Source organism: Coenobita brevimanus, chromosome 58 (assembly GCF_032717465.1).
Source record: "Coenobita brevimanus isolate Jiangsu-jjx chromosome 58, ASM3271746v2, whole genome shotgun sequence".
NCBI lineage: Eukaryota > Metazoa > Arthropoda > Malacostraca > Decapoda > Coenobitidae > Coenobita > Coenobita brevimanus.
Genome location: NC_137011.1, coordinates 4033009 through 4045508, shown reverse-complemented (window position 1 = coordinate 4045508; position 12500 = coordinate 4033009). Strand labels below are relative to the sequence as shown.

Sequence of the window (12500 nt, the reverse complement as noted above, 5' to 3'; positions counted from 1 at the left end):
TCACGGCTTCTTCTGTCAGTCTGAAATACCCTGGAGAGATATTAGTACCCCCACAGACATTGCAAGATCTCCGAAAGTATCTTGGAGATTTTACGGAGCCTCGGAGGATGTGCCGACTCTCATTTAGCTAACTCTTATCCACTTGCAATAGACTCTGAAGATTGTACAGGGTCTTAGAGGTGTCGATTCGTATTAACTAGCTTCTGTCCACTTGCACTGTGTTGGCGACCGAACCCGAGATGACAGACAGGCAGCATTTCACTGTACCAGGATTACATTTATTCTCATCCTCTTCTCGTCACTCCTACTGTACGTCACCTCCTCCTCTTCTTGCTTCTCTGTTGCTTATCCTCAACATTCCTCTATTGTCGGTTCCTTTCTTCTGTTCTTGTAATATCACTGTTTTTCTTGCTTCAACTAACATTAGAAGTCCCATCAATCAACACTTTGTCTTCTTTTTGAGAGGTGAGGGGGGTCAAGTATAATTCCACCTGTCTTAATAGTTTAATAATCTGTTCAACACCTGACACCTCATTCTAAACCTCTGCTGGACTCACTATTGTGGCGTGTCATCAATGTCATTCAAACTTTTCCTCAGTTCAACAATTCTCCTTCAGTAAACACTCCATCCTCTTTGTTAATTTATGTTCAGTACACTACCATCAGTGCAATCAACCCTTTTTTTCAGCTGAACAGTTTTCTACACGTTTTCCAACAAATACTTTACGCTGTTCTTGACTGAACAATACCTCCCCCTTCCGAAACTTCACAGACGAGTGTTCCCTCCATTATCTTGTACTTCTCATAGCTCTTAAAAATTATTGAGCATTTCAGTCATCTGACATTGTATTCATATTTTTTTTTTTTATTCCTTCACTCGACAACCACATGGCACTTTTCATGGTAACTGAGCACCGTTTTAAACTAATATTTCATACGACTCCTTTGCTGAACATCTTTCACCATTTCTTTAGTCACTGTCTTCCGAACCATGAAGTCAGCACTGTTATAAATGCCATCCAAGTCAAGTAAACACTAACTAAGCTCATCTTAGTTGAATAGTTTTTTTTTTTCTTTGATCAGAGCCTCACAGTATTCCTTTGGTGAACATTTCTCCATCTAGTTCTTAAGTTTAATTTTTTTTCTGACCACCACTCTGCCATCACCATCAAGGCTATACTGTTCCAAACACCCTCCACGGTACACTAACACTAAGTACACTAAGCCTATGATGAAGCCGCCTTTCTGAGCGGCGGTAAGACAGGAACATCCACAGTCAGAGTGCGAGGGAGGCCAACTCGGAAGACTGAAGGTGTGTACAAAAATCTGCAGTACATTGGAAGTTTTCAGAAAAATATGGGTAGAGGCTGAGGTATGTTAAAATAGAACTTGACTAGAGAGTTGCAAATGGTACATCTAAGTATAGTTTAATGTAATGTATGTTATTGTAATCATGTACATTATCTTCTAAATATTTCAAGGTAAGTACTAAAAATAGGACACCTAAACATGTTGATTTTGTTTTGATCACTTTACGAAAGGGGAATGGGGCAAAAACTGTTCGATGAGGAACTTGCTTCCCCTCTTAGCAATATAAAATGCACACATCCACACACAGCACTCGCATCAGTGGAATGCTCCGAAATGTACACAGAGGAAATCCATTACTCTATCACTTAGGTTCCAAAAAACGGTTGGGTCTTACATACTACAGACCAGGTACGGAAGAAAGTGTTAGTATGACAGTTCCTTAAACATTAGGTATCGTTAAAGTAGTGTGTTTAGAAGGCATTAAGTGTTGCCCGAGAGCCCTGAAGGAAAGGTACAGGTCTGATTCACGTCTTAACATTTGCTATTCATCTCATTAATTAGCTTTAGTGATTTAATTAGTACACAGACCTAATTAAGATGAATAAGTGAAGTCTCCAATATTTCAGAGTCTAATTTGATTCTTAAGATACAGTAATTAAATTATGTGTGCTTTAAAGAACTTCAAAATCAATTAGTAATCCTAATTTTGAGAGGAAATTACTGAGTCAGTTACATTTAATCTTACTACTAACTATCATATAATTTCTAGCTTACAGTAGTTGTTCTCCCTAACATTTGATATGCTATACTAACATTTGGGAAAAACTACAAAATATAAATTATCTGAAGACTCTTGTTGACAATTCATTGTACCTAGAAAACAACTGAAAATCAAACCTCATCACAGTGTCTTTAATATCTGACACAATAACCAAAATTTTTCTGTCAAGGAAAGCTAAAACTTTTATATAATAAAGCTTTAGGCTATCATATATGTCTTCATTATGATTCAACACCAAGTTTCTCAGCAGGTGGAAGTTCTACAGTATTTCATGGAAGATGGGATAGATGGTAGCACTTGTTCAAGCTGATTTTTATTTGCAGTCATGTTCAGTATTTTCACCACAGTCTATCAATATATCAAACTGACTGCTCTATATACAGCTTTACATCACAGTTAAATTTTTTCAAAGTTCGTTCCAGAGATAATATATGACTTCAAGCCCTCCCAGTGCTTCTTTTTCCTTTTTTTTTTACTATATTGCTCCAGCCATTGCATTCTCGAGGAGATTTTTTCCAGTTCCATTGAGTTAATACTATAAACACTGATGCCTTGGAACTGTGGGTACGGAAACTCAAAACTTTTTATGCGCTGATGCCATCAACAATTTTCAGTCGTAAACTTAAAATAAAAAACTGACAATTCTCTTAACACTAGATTCCTTCAAAATCAGCACTAACTTATTTCAGTTCTAGAAATATCTTTTGCACTTTTAAATGTTCCATAATATGTCTCCTCACGGCTTCTCCTGTTTCAAAAGCCCATTATCATCGAAGAAAGTGTACACCGTAGCATCCTTCTAGAGTACATATTCTACACGTACTCTCAGATTGGCACTATATATATTATACTTTTCTATTTACTTTACATACTCGCAGATTAGCACAATATAGATTTTACTTTTCTACTTACATTTGATATTGTCTGATATGTTTTCAAGTTCTGCACAAAGCCACTTTAGATATGCTTGTGTAAACAGTGTAAATGTTGTTTTGTGAGTCGTGTTGAGATGATGATAAAGAAGAGGCTATAAAGCAGGACAGTTTTAAGCAGTGTTAACAAGCAGGCGAAGCAAACAATAAAAAAATAATCAAATAATCAAGTAAGTGCAATTGTACATCAGTCGTTCAAACTATGGGTTAAGATGGACAGATTGAAAGGCCCGCAGTCGAAATGAGAAGGAGAAAATGATAAAAACTTGAGGTATTATCAGACTTAAAGGAACTGAGATCACTGTTAAGGGTAAATGGAAAGTGCCAATCCCATTTTGCCTCTCTTTGGAGCGTAGGGGCCCGGGGCTAGGGTAATGTAGTCCAGAACACTTGCCGTACAAGACTGTCATCGTAAGTTTCACAAAGGCTTAAAGATACGAAATGCCTCGGTGGATCGGGGCGTTAAATATATAAATTAATAAATGTAAATAAGCAAAATGTAGACAGGAATAAATGTTTCAAATGTAATAAATGTTAAGATATATGTAGGCGATAAATGTAAACTGTAAACGGAATTATTTGGTGACTACAGTGAGGTAGGTAATCATGCAGGTTAGTAAAGCAAGAATTACAAGCTAAGCAATAAAGAACATATCTAGCAAGGGGACGAGAGGTAGCAGTGTCTACAAAATGTACATCTAATAAAGCAAAGGACAGAGATTATTAAAACTGGAAGTAAGGAGATGTAAGCAAAGCCCTGAAAGTTTAATAACCACTGATGGAACACCTGCAGTTACTAGATATACACCTGTCATTACTAGATAGACACCTGCAATTACTAGTCATAAATATCAAGCATCCCACATTACACAGTCAAAATATTTTCCACCTTCATTACATGTTTCATAAATCATCGTCAAGTGTTAGGGATTGCTTAAACCTTCGCTCACTCACTTTTAATAATGAAAGTCATAGAAATAAATGTGCAAGGTTAGTCAGGCGCATCTTCAGTTAGCAGGTACAAAAGCAGGGGCAAGCAGCTTACTTGATCTGGCCAGCAGGCATTGTTCAGAAGAGGCAGGTAAAGTTGAGCAGAGCAGCTGGTTTGATGGGTGATGTTGGGTTGACTCAAGCAGGGAGAGGCGATGCAAGCAGGAAGACGATGTGACTGAGTTGACGCAAGCAGAGTTGATGCAAGGGGGCGTTGAAATAAGCAGGGAGAGTTTATACCGCAGGGACAAGTGATGAGAGCAGGGGGGGCTGACACATGCGGGGAGAGGTGATGAAAGCAGGGAGAGTTTATACCGCAGGGACAAGTGATGAGAGCAGGGGGGGCTGACACATGCGGGGAGAGGTGATGAAAGCAGGGAGAGTTCATGTCAGCAGGGAGAGGTGATGAAAGCAGGGAGAGTTTATACCAGCAGGGAGAGGTGATGCAGGCAGGGAGAGTTCATGCCAGCAGGGAGGGGTGATGAAAGCAGGGAGAGTTCATACCAGCAGGGAGAGGTGATGCAGGCAGGGAGAGTTCATGCCAGCAGGAGGGAGGGGTGATGAAAGAAGGGAGAGTTCATGCAAACAATATTGTTGATGGAGGCACAAGAGTTAGGGTGAATTTAGATGACCAAGTGAGTGATATGTAACTGGGTTGATGGCAGGGGAGAAAACTGACTGAGGTGGGGAGCCTTTGTGGGAGAAATCTGGGTCAATTGCTGGACTGGGATGGAACGAGCGTGTGTCTGGCGCAAGTCTAGGGTCACAGGGCAGTAAAGAAAATAAACAGTGTCCACAAGGCAAAGACCCAGCATGACCTCCTAAACCAATATCAGGCTGAGAGTGGGTATGGGGAGGTGTGAGGGTGATGATGATGATGATGATGATGATGATGATGATGGTAGAGATTCACTATGTCCTACTCCCCTCCCCCACAAAAAAAAAAAAAAAAGCGATAGAGAAAAAAAAGGAAGCCAGTCTAGAAAAATGTGTGTGTGTGTTTGTGTGTGTGTGTGTGTGTGTGTGTGTGAGAGAGAGAGAGAGAGAGAGAGAGAGAGAGATGGGGGAGTTAAGAGGAAGAAGGGAGAGGAAAGGACAGTGAAGGAAGCAGAAGGAGGGATGTGGGAGACGGAAGGGAAGTAGGAGGCATGAAAGAAGGAAGAGGAGGAGAGTGACTCAAGACTATAGCAGAGAATATCCACCAAGTTGTCTTAAACCAACATGAAATATAGGCGTAAGGGAGAAGGGGGAGGAGATAGGGTGACAAGATAGATGGAGTGTCACCCTAAAAGAAGTAAGTGTGTTTTAGCATGAGGGTGATAAAAATGGCGTCAAGAAGCAGTGTGAGCCTAAGAATGGGTGGTGGTGAGGGGTGATGAGTGGGTGGTGGTGAGGGGTGGTGTGAGGGCGGCGAGGAGGGTGGAGAAGGTGGGGCGGTGGGTGGGGTAGGGCCGCCAGCAGGAAGCCATCAACTCCTCCAGCTCTCTCGGACACCATCCCGGGGCGGTCAGTATCAGCTGTAAAAAATAAACAAACAAATGAATAAATAAATAAATAAATAACCCGCTGAATGTAAAATAATTCTGACTTATTCCTGTAAAAAAAAAAAGGAAAAAGAAATATTACTTAAAGTCCCTAAAATCTGTAACCTAAATTTTGGGGATCTACTCTTGTTACAATGGAAATATTTAGCCTCATCTGTAATACTATTTTTTCTAAGTACTTGATAATTACCCGTTGTAGATTCAGTTTGGGGGCGATTTGTTTTTGGCCACCCCTTACAGGATTATGAACATAAAGACAGGAACAAATACAGATACACAGATAAACAGAGGAGACAAACGCGCACATATATAAAACACACACACACACACACACACACACACACACACACACACACACACACACACACAGGAGTACACTGATAAAAGCAAGAGACAAACATAGAGACATATAAGAAAAAAAAACAAATACAACACATACAGGAACTGACAAATACAGGAACAAACACATATAAACAAAGAAAAAACACACACAAACACACACACACGAACAAACACATATAAACAAAGAAAAAACACACACAAACACACACACACAAACACACACACACACACACACACACACACACACACACACACACACACACACACACACACACACACACACACACACACACACACACACACACACACACATACACACACACACACAGGAAGAAAAACACAGGAACAAGCACATATAAACACAGGAAAAACAGACAAGCACACAAATACAGTAACAGACCTACAAACACACCCAGAACCAAACAGACAAACACAGGAACAAACACAGACAAACACAACTGACCTGCGGTGTGGCATAGGTCTCTTCTTCGTCTGTGGTGGGGGTGGGGGAGGTGTGGTGGAGGTGTGGAGCTGTGGTGGAGATCCTGGAGTATGTGGAAGCGAGGGCGTGGAAGAGGAGGTCGTCAGAGAGGTGGTGGTGGGGACGACGACGGGCCAGGGTCGTTATTTCCCACACGACCACCCCAAACGACCACACATCACTGGCACTGCTAAATTGACCCTAGGCGAAAGGAAAAAATATATATATATAAAAAAGAAAGGAAATGAAAAAATTGGTCTGGGAGTATTTTTCGTTGTCTGTATGTCTGTATGTCTACCTATATCTGTCTGTCCGCCAATCTGTTTATCTATCAGTCTATCTATCCGTTTATCTACCCATCTATCTATCTATCTATCTGTCTGTCTGTCGTCACCAGTCTCTCTCTATCTGTCTGTCCATATCTGGTTACCTATCTATCACTGTATCTACCTGTCTGTCCGTCTGTCTATCTATTTATCTATCTATCTAGCCACCTATTTTATCTATCTAGCCACCTATCTATCTATCTGTCAAGTCACCTATCTATCTATCGATCTATCTATCTAGCCACCTGTCTATCAGTCTGTGTCTGTCTAGTCATCCATCTGTCCATCTATCCTATCAACCAACCAAGCAACCAATCCATCCATCTATCCATCAGTCCATCCATCCATCCATTAGTCAATCCATCCATCCATCCATCCATCCATCCACTTCCTCCCTCCATCCCACCTATCCATCCATCCAACCACCCAACCACTCCCTCCATCCACCCATCCATCCAACCTACCAACCACTCCCTCCCTCCCTCCATCCATCCAGCCAGCCACCCAACCACTCCCTCCCTCTCCCCATCCATCCATCCATCCATCCATCCATCTATCCGTCCATCCAACCACTCCCTCCCTCCAACCCACCTATCCATCCATCCAACCACCCAACCACTCCCTCCCTCCATACATCCATCAACCAACCATCCAACCACTCCCTCCCTCCATCCATCCATCAACCAACCATCCACTCCCTCTCTCCATACATCCATCAATCCATCAATCAACCAGTTAATCAATCAATCAACTCATCAACCCATCAATCACCTACCCTACACAGGACCTCCGGGCTACACCATCGCAGGGGCAGGGGTCCTCTTGAGTCGGGGGGCCGCCAGTAGTCGCCAGCGAAATAGGGGAGCGCCGCCCCCACCTGTGTCACCTTCACCTGCCCCCCCTCAATCACTAGCACGTTCCTGGGGGGGGAGGAGGGGGGAGGTGATGAGTGAGGGGGTGAAAGTAGGTGGAGAGATGGGGTTGGTGTGGGGGAAGGGGAGGGAGGATGATAGTTGGGGAGGTGAGAGGTAGGGATGTTGGGGGAGGGAGGGGAAGGGAGATGAGATGGGGGGAGAGGAGAAAGAGAAAAGGACGAGAAAAGACAAGAGGAGAAAGTGGAAGAGAGCAGGAGGAGGGGAGGGGAGAGACAAGTAGGGATGAAGGGAAGAAGGAGCGGTAAGGAACAGGGAAGAGGAAGAAAGTGAGAAAGATAAGATGGAGGGACGGAGATGGGAGGAGGAAGAAGAGGAAAAAAAGAGAAAAGAAAGGAAGTAGGAGAAGGGAAGGAAAGGGTAAGGGAGGAAAAGGAAGGGAAGGGTGGGGAGACGGGATGAAAGAGGAGGTATGGAAGGGGTGAGAAGGGGAAGGAAGAGGAGAAGAAGCAGAGGAGGGAAGGAAAGGGATAGAAGATGAGAGGAACCGGGTGGAGAAGGGGAGGGGAAGGGAAGAATTAAGGGAAGAGGAGATGAGGATGGGAAAGGGAAGGAAAGAAAGGGGGAGGAGAATGAAAGAGGAAACAAAAGGACGGCAGGAATGGGGAAAATAAGAGGAAGGAAAGGGAAGAGGAAAAACAGGGTAAGGGAAGAAGACGAGGGGAAAGGGAGGGGATATAGGAGGAGGAAGAAGAGGAGGAGGAAGAGGAAGAGAAGGAGGAGGAGGAAGAAGAAAGAGAAAGAAGTAAGAGAAAGGAAAAAATATATATTATTACACAAGAACTCTCTCTCTCTCTCTCTCTCTCTCTCTCTCTCTCTCTCTCTCACACACACACACACACACACACACACACACACACACAATACTCATTCTTTTGAAAATATTACAAATGAACTTTCTTACAGCGTATGCTTATTTTCTAGAGTTCATAAGAGGATATATTTATACTGAGAGAGAGAGAGAGAGAGAGAGAGAGAGAGAGAGAGAGAGAGAGAGAAAGAGAGACAGACAGACAGACAGACAGACAAAGAGACGGAGAGACAGGCAGACAGACAGGCAGACAGACAGACAGAAACAGACACAAACACACACACACACACACACACACACTTTTTTTTTTTTTTTTTTATGTGACCGACTCTGGGCATAGGCTTCACAGCCTGCTTTCAAGGCCCAGTAGTCCTCCTACGTACCGCACACCTCCACATGTCACCACTTCGGCGCCAACACCCACCGTCCACATTGAATACATGCTAGGGCTGTCTCATACAGGACTGGTGTATTGGTATCAGCGGGGGTACTTTTACGACATGTCGGCGGGTCTTCTGGTAGATCAGTAAAGTCTGATTTTATGAAATTCAAATCCTTAAACTGTTCCCTGCCTCAGCGGGATTTGAACCTGGGTCCATCAGGACTGCAGGCCAACTCTCTACCGATTGAGTCACCGCCTCCCCCCCCCCACACACACACACATGCACACACACACGCACAGAAACACAGAGAAAGAGAGAGAGACAGTGAGAGAGAGACAGACAGAGAGTCACACCCTCCTTACCAAAGAACCACCTACTTCATCACATCTTCACAATTTCTTAACACATTTCTTATTGTTATTACCTTCTTCAATAACCATCCTTGGGTGAGATGAAGCTGTCCTGTTTCTCACTATCCTTGAAAACTGGCAATTGTCTTTATATTACTTGTGTCAGGGTTTAGTGTGGTTTATAATACTCTCTCTCTCCCTCTCTCTCTCTCTCTCTCTATCTATCTATCTATCTATCTATCTTTCTCTCTCTCTGCAAAAATTTAATTAGCTGTGCTGGCTACTTAAATTCCTGAGAGAGAGAGAGAGAGAGAGACAGACAGACAGACAGACAGACAGAAAAACATGCAGACAAGCAGACAGGTAAAAACAGAGAGAGAGAGAGAGAGCAAAAGCATCAACTCTATTCAGGCGAGAAGCACAATATTATCTCTCTTTACTGTTATTATTCCATTCCCACCTTGCGTTATTGTTATGTGGTTTGTTATTGCCATTGTTATTGAGAGCTGGCGTGTTGTTCTGTTGTTCTCGTGTTCATCGTAGTGGTAGTTTTAGTGGTAGGAGTAGGCATGTGAAGAGGTTGTTTGGTAGGCGTGGTTGTGGTGGTGGTCGTTTGGTTGGTAGAAGGTGTGGTTGTGGGATGTGGTGTGGTAGGAAAAGTTGTGGTTGTGGTGTGGTAGGTAGGTGTGGTTGTGGTTGTGGTGTGGTAGGTAGGTGTGGTTGTGGTGTAGTAGGTTTAAGGTGTGGTTGTGGTTGTGGTGTGGTAGGTGTAAGGTGTGGTTGTGGTTGTGGTGAGGTAAGTGTATTGTGTGTGTGTGTGTGTGTGTGTGTGTGTGTGTGTGTGTGTGTGTGTGGTGGTAGTCGTGTATTCATGAAGTAGTAGTCTTTTGGTGATGAACTTGAATCACTAGCGGCAGTAACAGTCTAAAAATAATTGCTAGAAATAGTAGTTAAGATTCTAGCAATAGTATAAATAGTATCTTTGACAGGACTTTGATAGTAGGAAATAAAATAGAAAAGAAGATGAAATATTCCTCAGTCTGTCTTCCCTAATATTCCTCATCTCACGTATTTTTAAAAGCAATCTGTTCAGGGATCTTGGAATAAATGACTGCCAATGTCGACTTGCTCTATTCAACTTACTTTGGAAGGGCTAGACTTTGGGACTCTCAGCCTTTGTTTCTTCTTTTGTTTACTTAAAAAAATAGCACTCTCAGCCTTTGTTTCTTCTTTTGTTTACTTAAAAAAATAGTACTCTTAGCCTTTGTTTCTTCTTTTGTTTACTTAAAAAAATAGTATTCATGCGGGTGTCAGAACAAAAAATGGTGATAATAATAACAGTAATAATAATAATAATAATAATAATAATAATAATAATAATAGTCATAGTAGTAGTAGTAGCAGTAGTAGTAGTAGTAATAGTAATAATAATAATAATAATAATAATGATAATGCAAAAATTAAACTTATCAGCCTTGGGTTCTTCTACAGTTACACAGAAAATACAGGATTCAAACAGCTCTGAAAATAATAAAAAAAAACAAAAAAAATCAGCCCTTATTTTATGCCTTAAGGGACAGACAACTCATCAAAATTTCACTTTATTTTTTTAACAGAAGAAGAACATAGAAGGAAAAATATAATAAATAAAAAATAATCCATACACCAGATTACAGGTGTTCTCCGTTCAAAAGACTTTACCTGTTGGCTCATTAATATTCTATCTATCTCTCTATTGCCATTAATTTTCAACTCAGTTAAATGGTTCTTTATGCCATTTTAAAACTCTAGTCATAAAGATAATACTGCTCTACCTGCCGAGATGAGAGAGACACAGGTAAAAGCCGAAAATGACTCACCTTTACCTGCCCAGATCATAGAGTCATCACAGGTAAAGGGCGACACTGACTCACCTTCACCTGCCCAGATCATAGAGTCATCACAGGTAAAGGGCGACACTGACTCACCTTTACCTGCCCAGATCATAGAGTCAACACAGGTAAAGGGCGACACTGACTCACCTTTACCTGCCTAATCAGAGAGTCATCACAGGTAAAGGGCGACACTGACTCACCTTTACCTGCCCAGATCATAGAGTCAACACAGGTAAAGGCCGACACTGACTCACCTTTACCTGCCTAATCAAAGAGTCACAGGTAAAAACTGACTCACCTGGCAGCGAGGTCAGTGTGGATGATGTGACGTGACTCAAGGTAGGTCATTCCCGCTGCTATTCCTCTCGCTATGTTTAGCAGTTCACCCACGCTGGAAAAAAGGTTAGCATAAAGAGCAGGTTTATGGGATGGATATGTGTGTTTGTCTGTCTGTCTGTCTGTCTGTTTATTTTTTCTGTGTGTCTGTTCATCTGTCTGTTTGTTTCTATCTACGAAGCTACCTATTTATCTGTCTATACTACTATCTATCGATCTATCTACCAACCTACCTACCTACCCATCTACCTGCCTATCTATCTATCTATCCCTCCCATTATCACTTCATCCCCACTACCACCCTCTCTATAACTCACTCACACTGCGAAAAAAAATAGAACGCTCATAGGCCTCTCATAAAAATGCTTCTCTCTATTCCCCATCTACCTATCTATCTATCTGTTTATCTATCAGGTCCATCAGGGTTTAAGGGAATACTGGGATTTATTGATTGTGCTATTCAGGGAGGAAGGACTGGTCACCTTATAAAGTGGGATGCAGGCTAAAGTCCTTTCACCTTAACTTGGCCCAGATTTTTCTCCCTTTGCAGCTTATTTCACGTAGCTCAGTGGCAAGACAGTACTATGGCTCCACATATCCTTTCCACGGCACTTCTTCGTGACTAGCATCATATTCTACTTCTAATCTCCTTACAGCTCCTTGGTCAACATGGAGAGCAATTTTAGGCCAAGTTAGGGTGAAAAGGGTATATAATAAATTGGTTAAGCATAATTATTCTCACTCTAAATCAATCACTATAAGCAGCTATTGACAACAAAATATTAGCATCCATAATTTTTCGTTGTTTCAAAATATTCTGATTCATAATTTTTCGTTCCCTCAGAATATTCCCATTCATAATTTTTCACGTATCATTCATTTTTTTCAACAAGGCACTGGATGAATAATACTGTATATAGTGACACTTTCCATCTTTTTTTTTATTTCGTCCATACAAAGGTCTTTTCTACCTCCGCCAACGAAGCTGGAGAAGGTTATGTATTCACCTATGTTTGTCTGTTCTTTTATCCACGCGATGCTTCCAAAAATTCTCAAAAGAATTTCGAAGAAATTTTGTGGAAGGGCGGGTCATGGGCCATGAAAGAA

General features: G+C 41.8%; 1 protein-coding gene across 1 annotated transcript in view; it reads right to left on the bottom strand.

The window, feature by feature from the left end:
- Positions 1 to 5363: 5363 nt before the first annotated feature.
- Positions 5364 to 12500, bottom strand: part of LOC145402594 (discoidin domain-containing receptor 2-like) — a gene marked incomplete at its 5' end in the record, with an annotated part of 51649 nt that continues 44512 nt past the window's right edge. Inside the window, 4 exons of the mRNA XM_080274590.1 lie at positions 5364 to 5531; positions 6364 to 6582; positions 7483 to 7627; positions 11356 to 11448. Coding sequence (XP_080130716.1) covers positions 5364 to 5531; positions 6364 to 6582; positions 7483 to 7627; positions 11356 to 11448 — 625 coding nt within the window. The remainder of the gene's footprint in view (positions 5532 to 6363; positions 6583 to 7482; positions 7628 to 11355; positions 11449 to 12500) is intronic.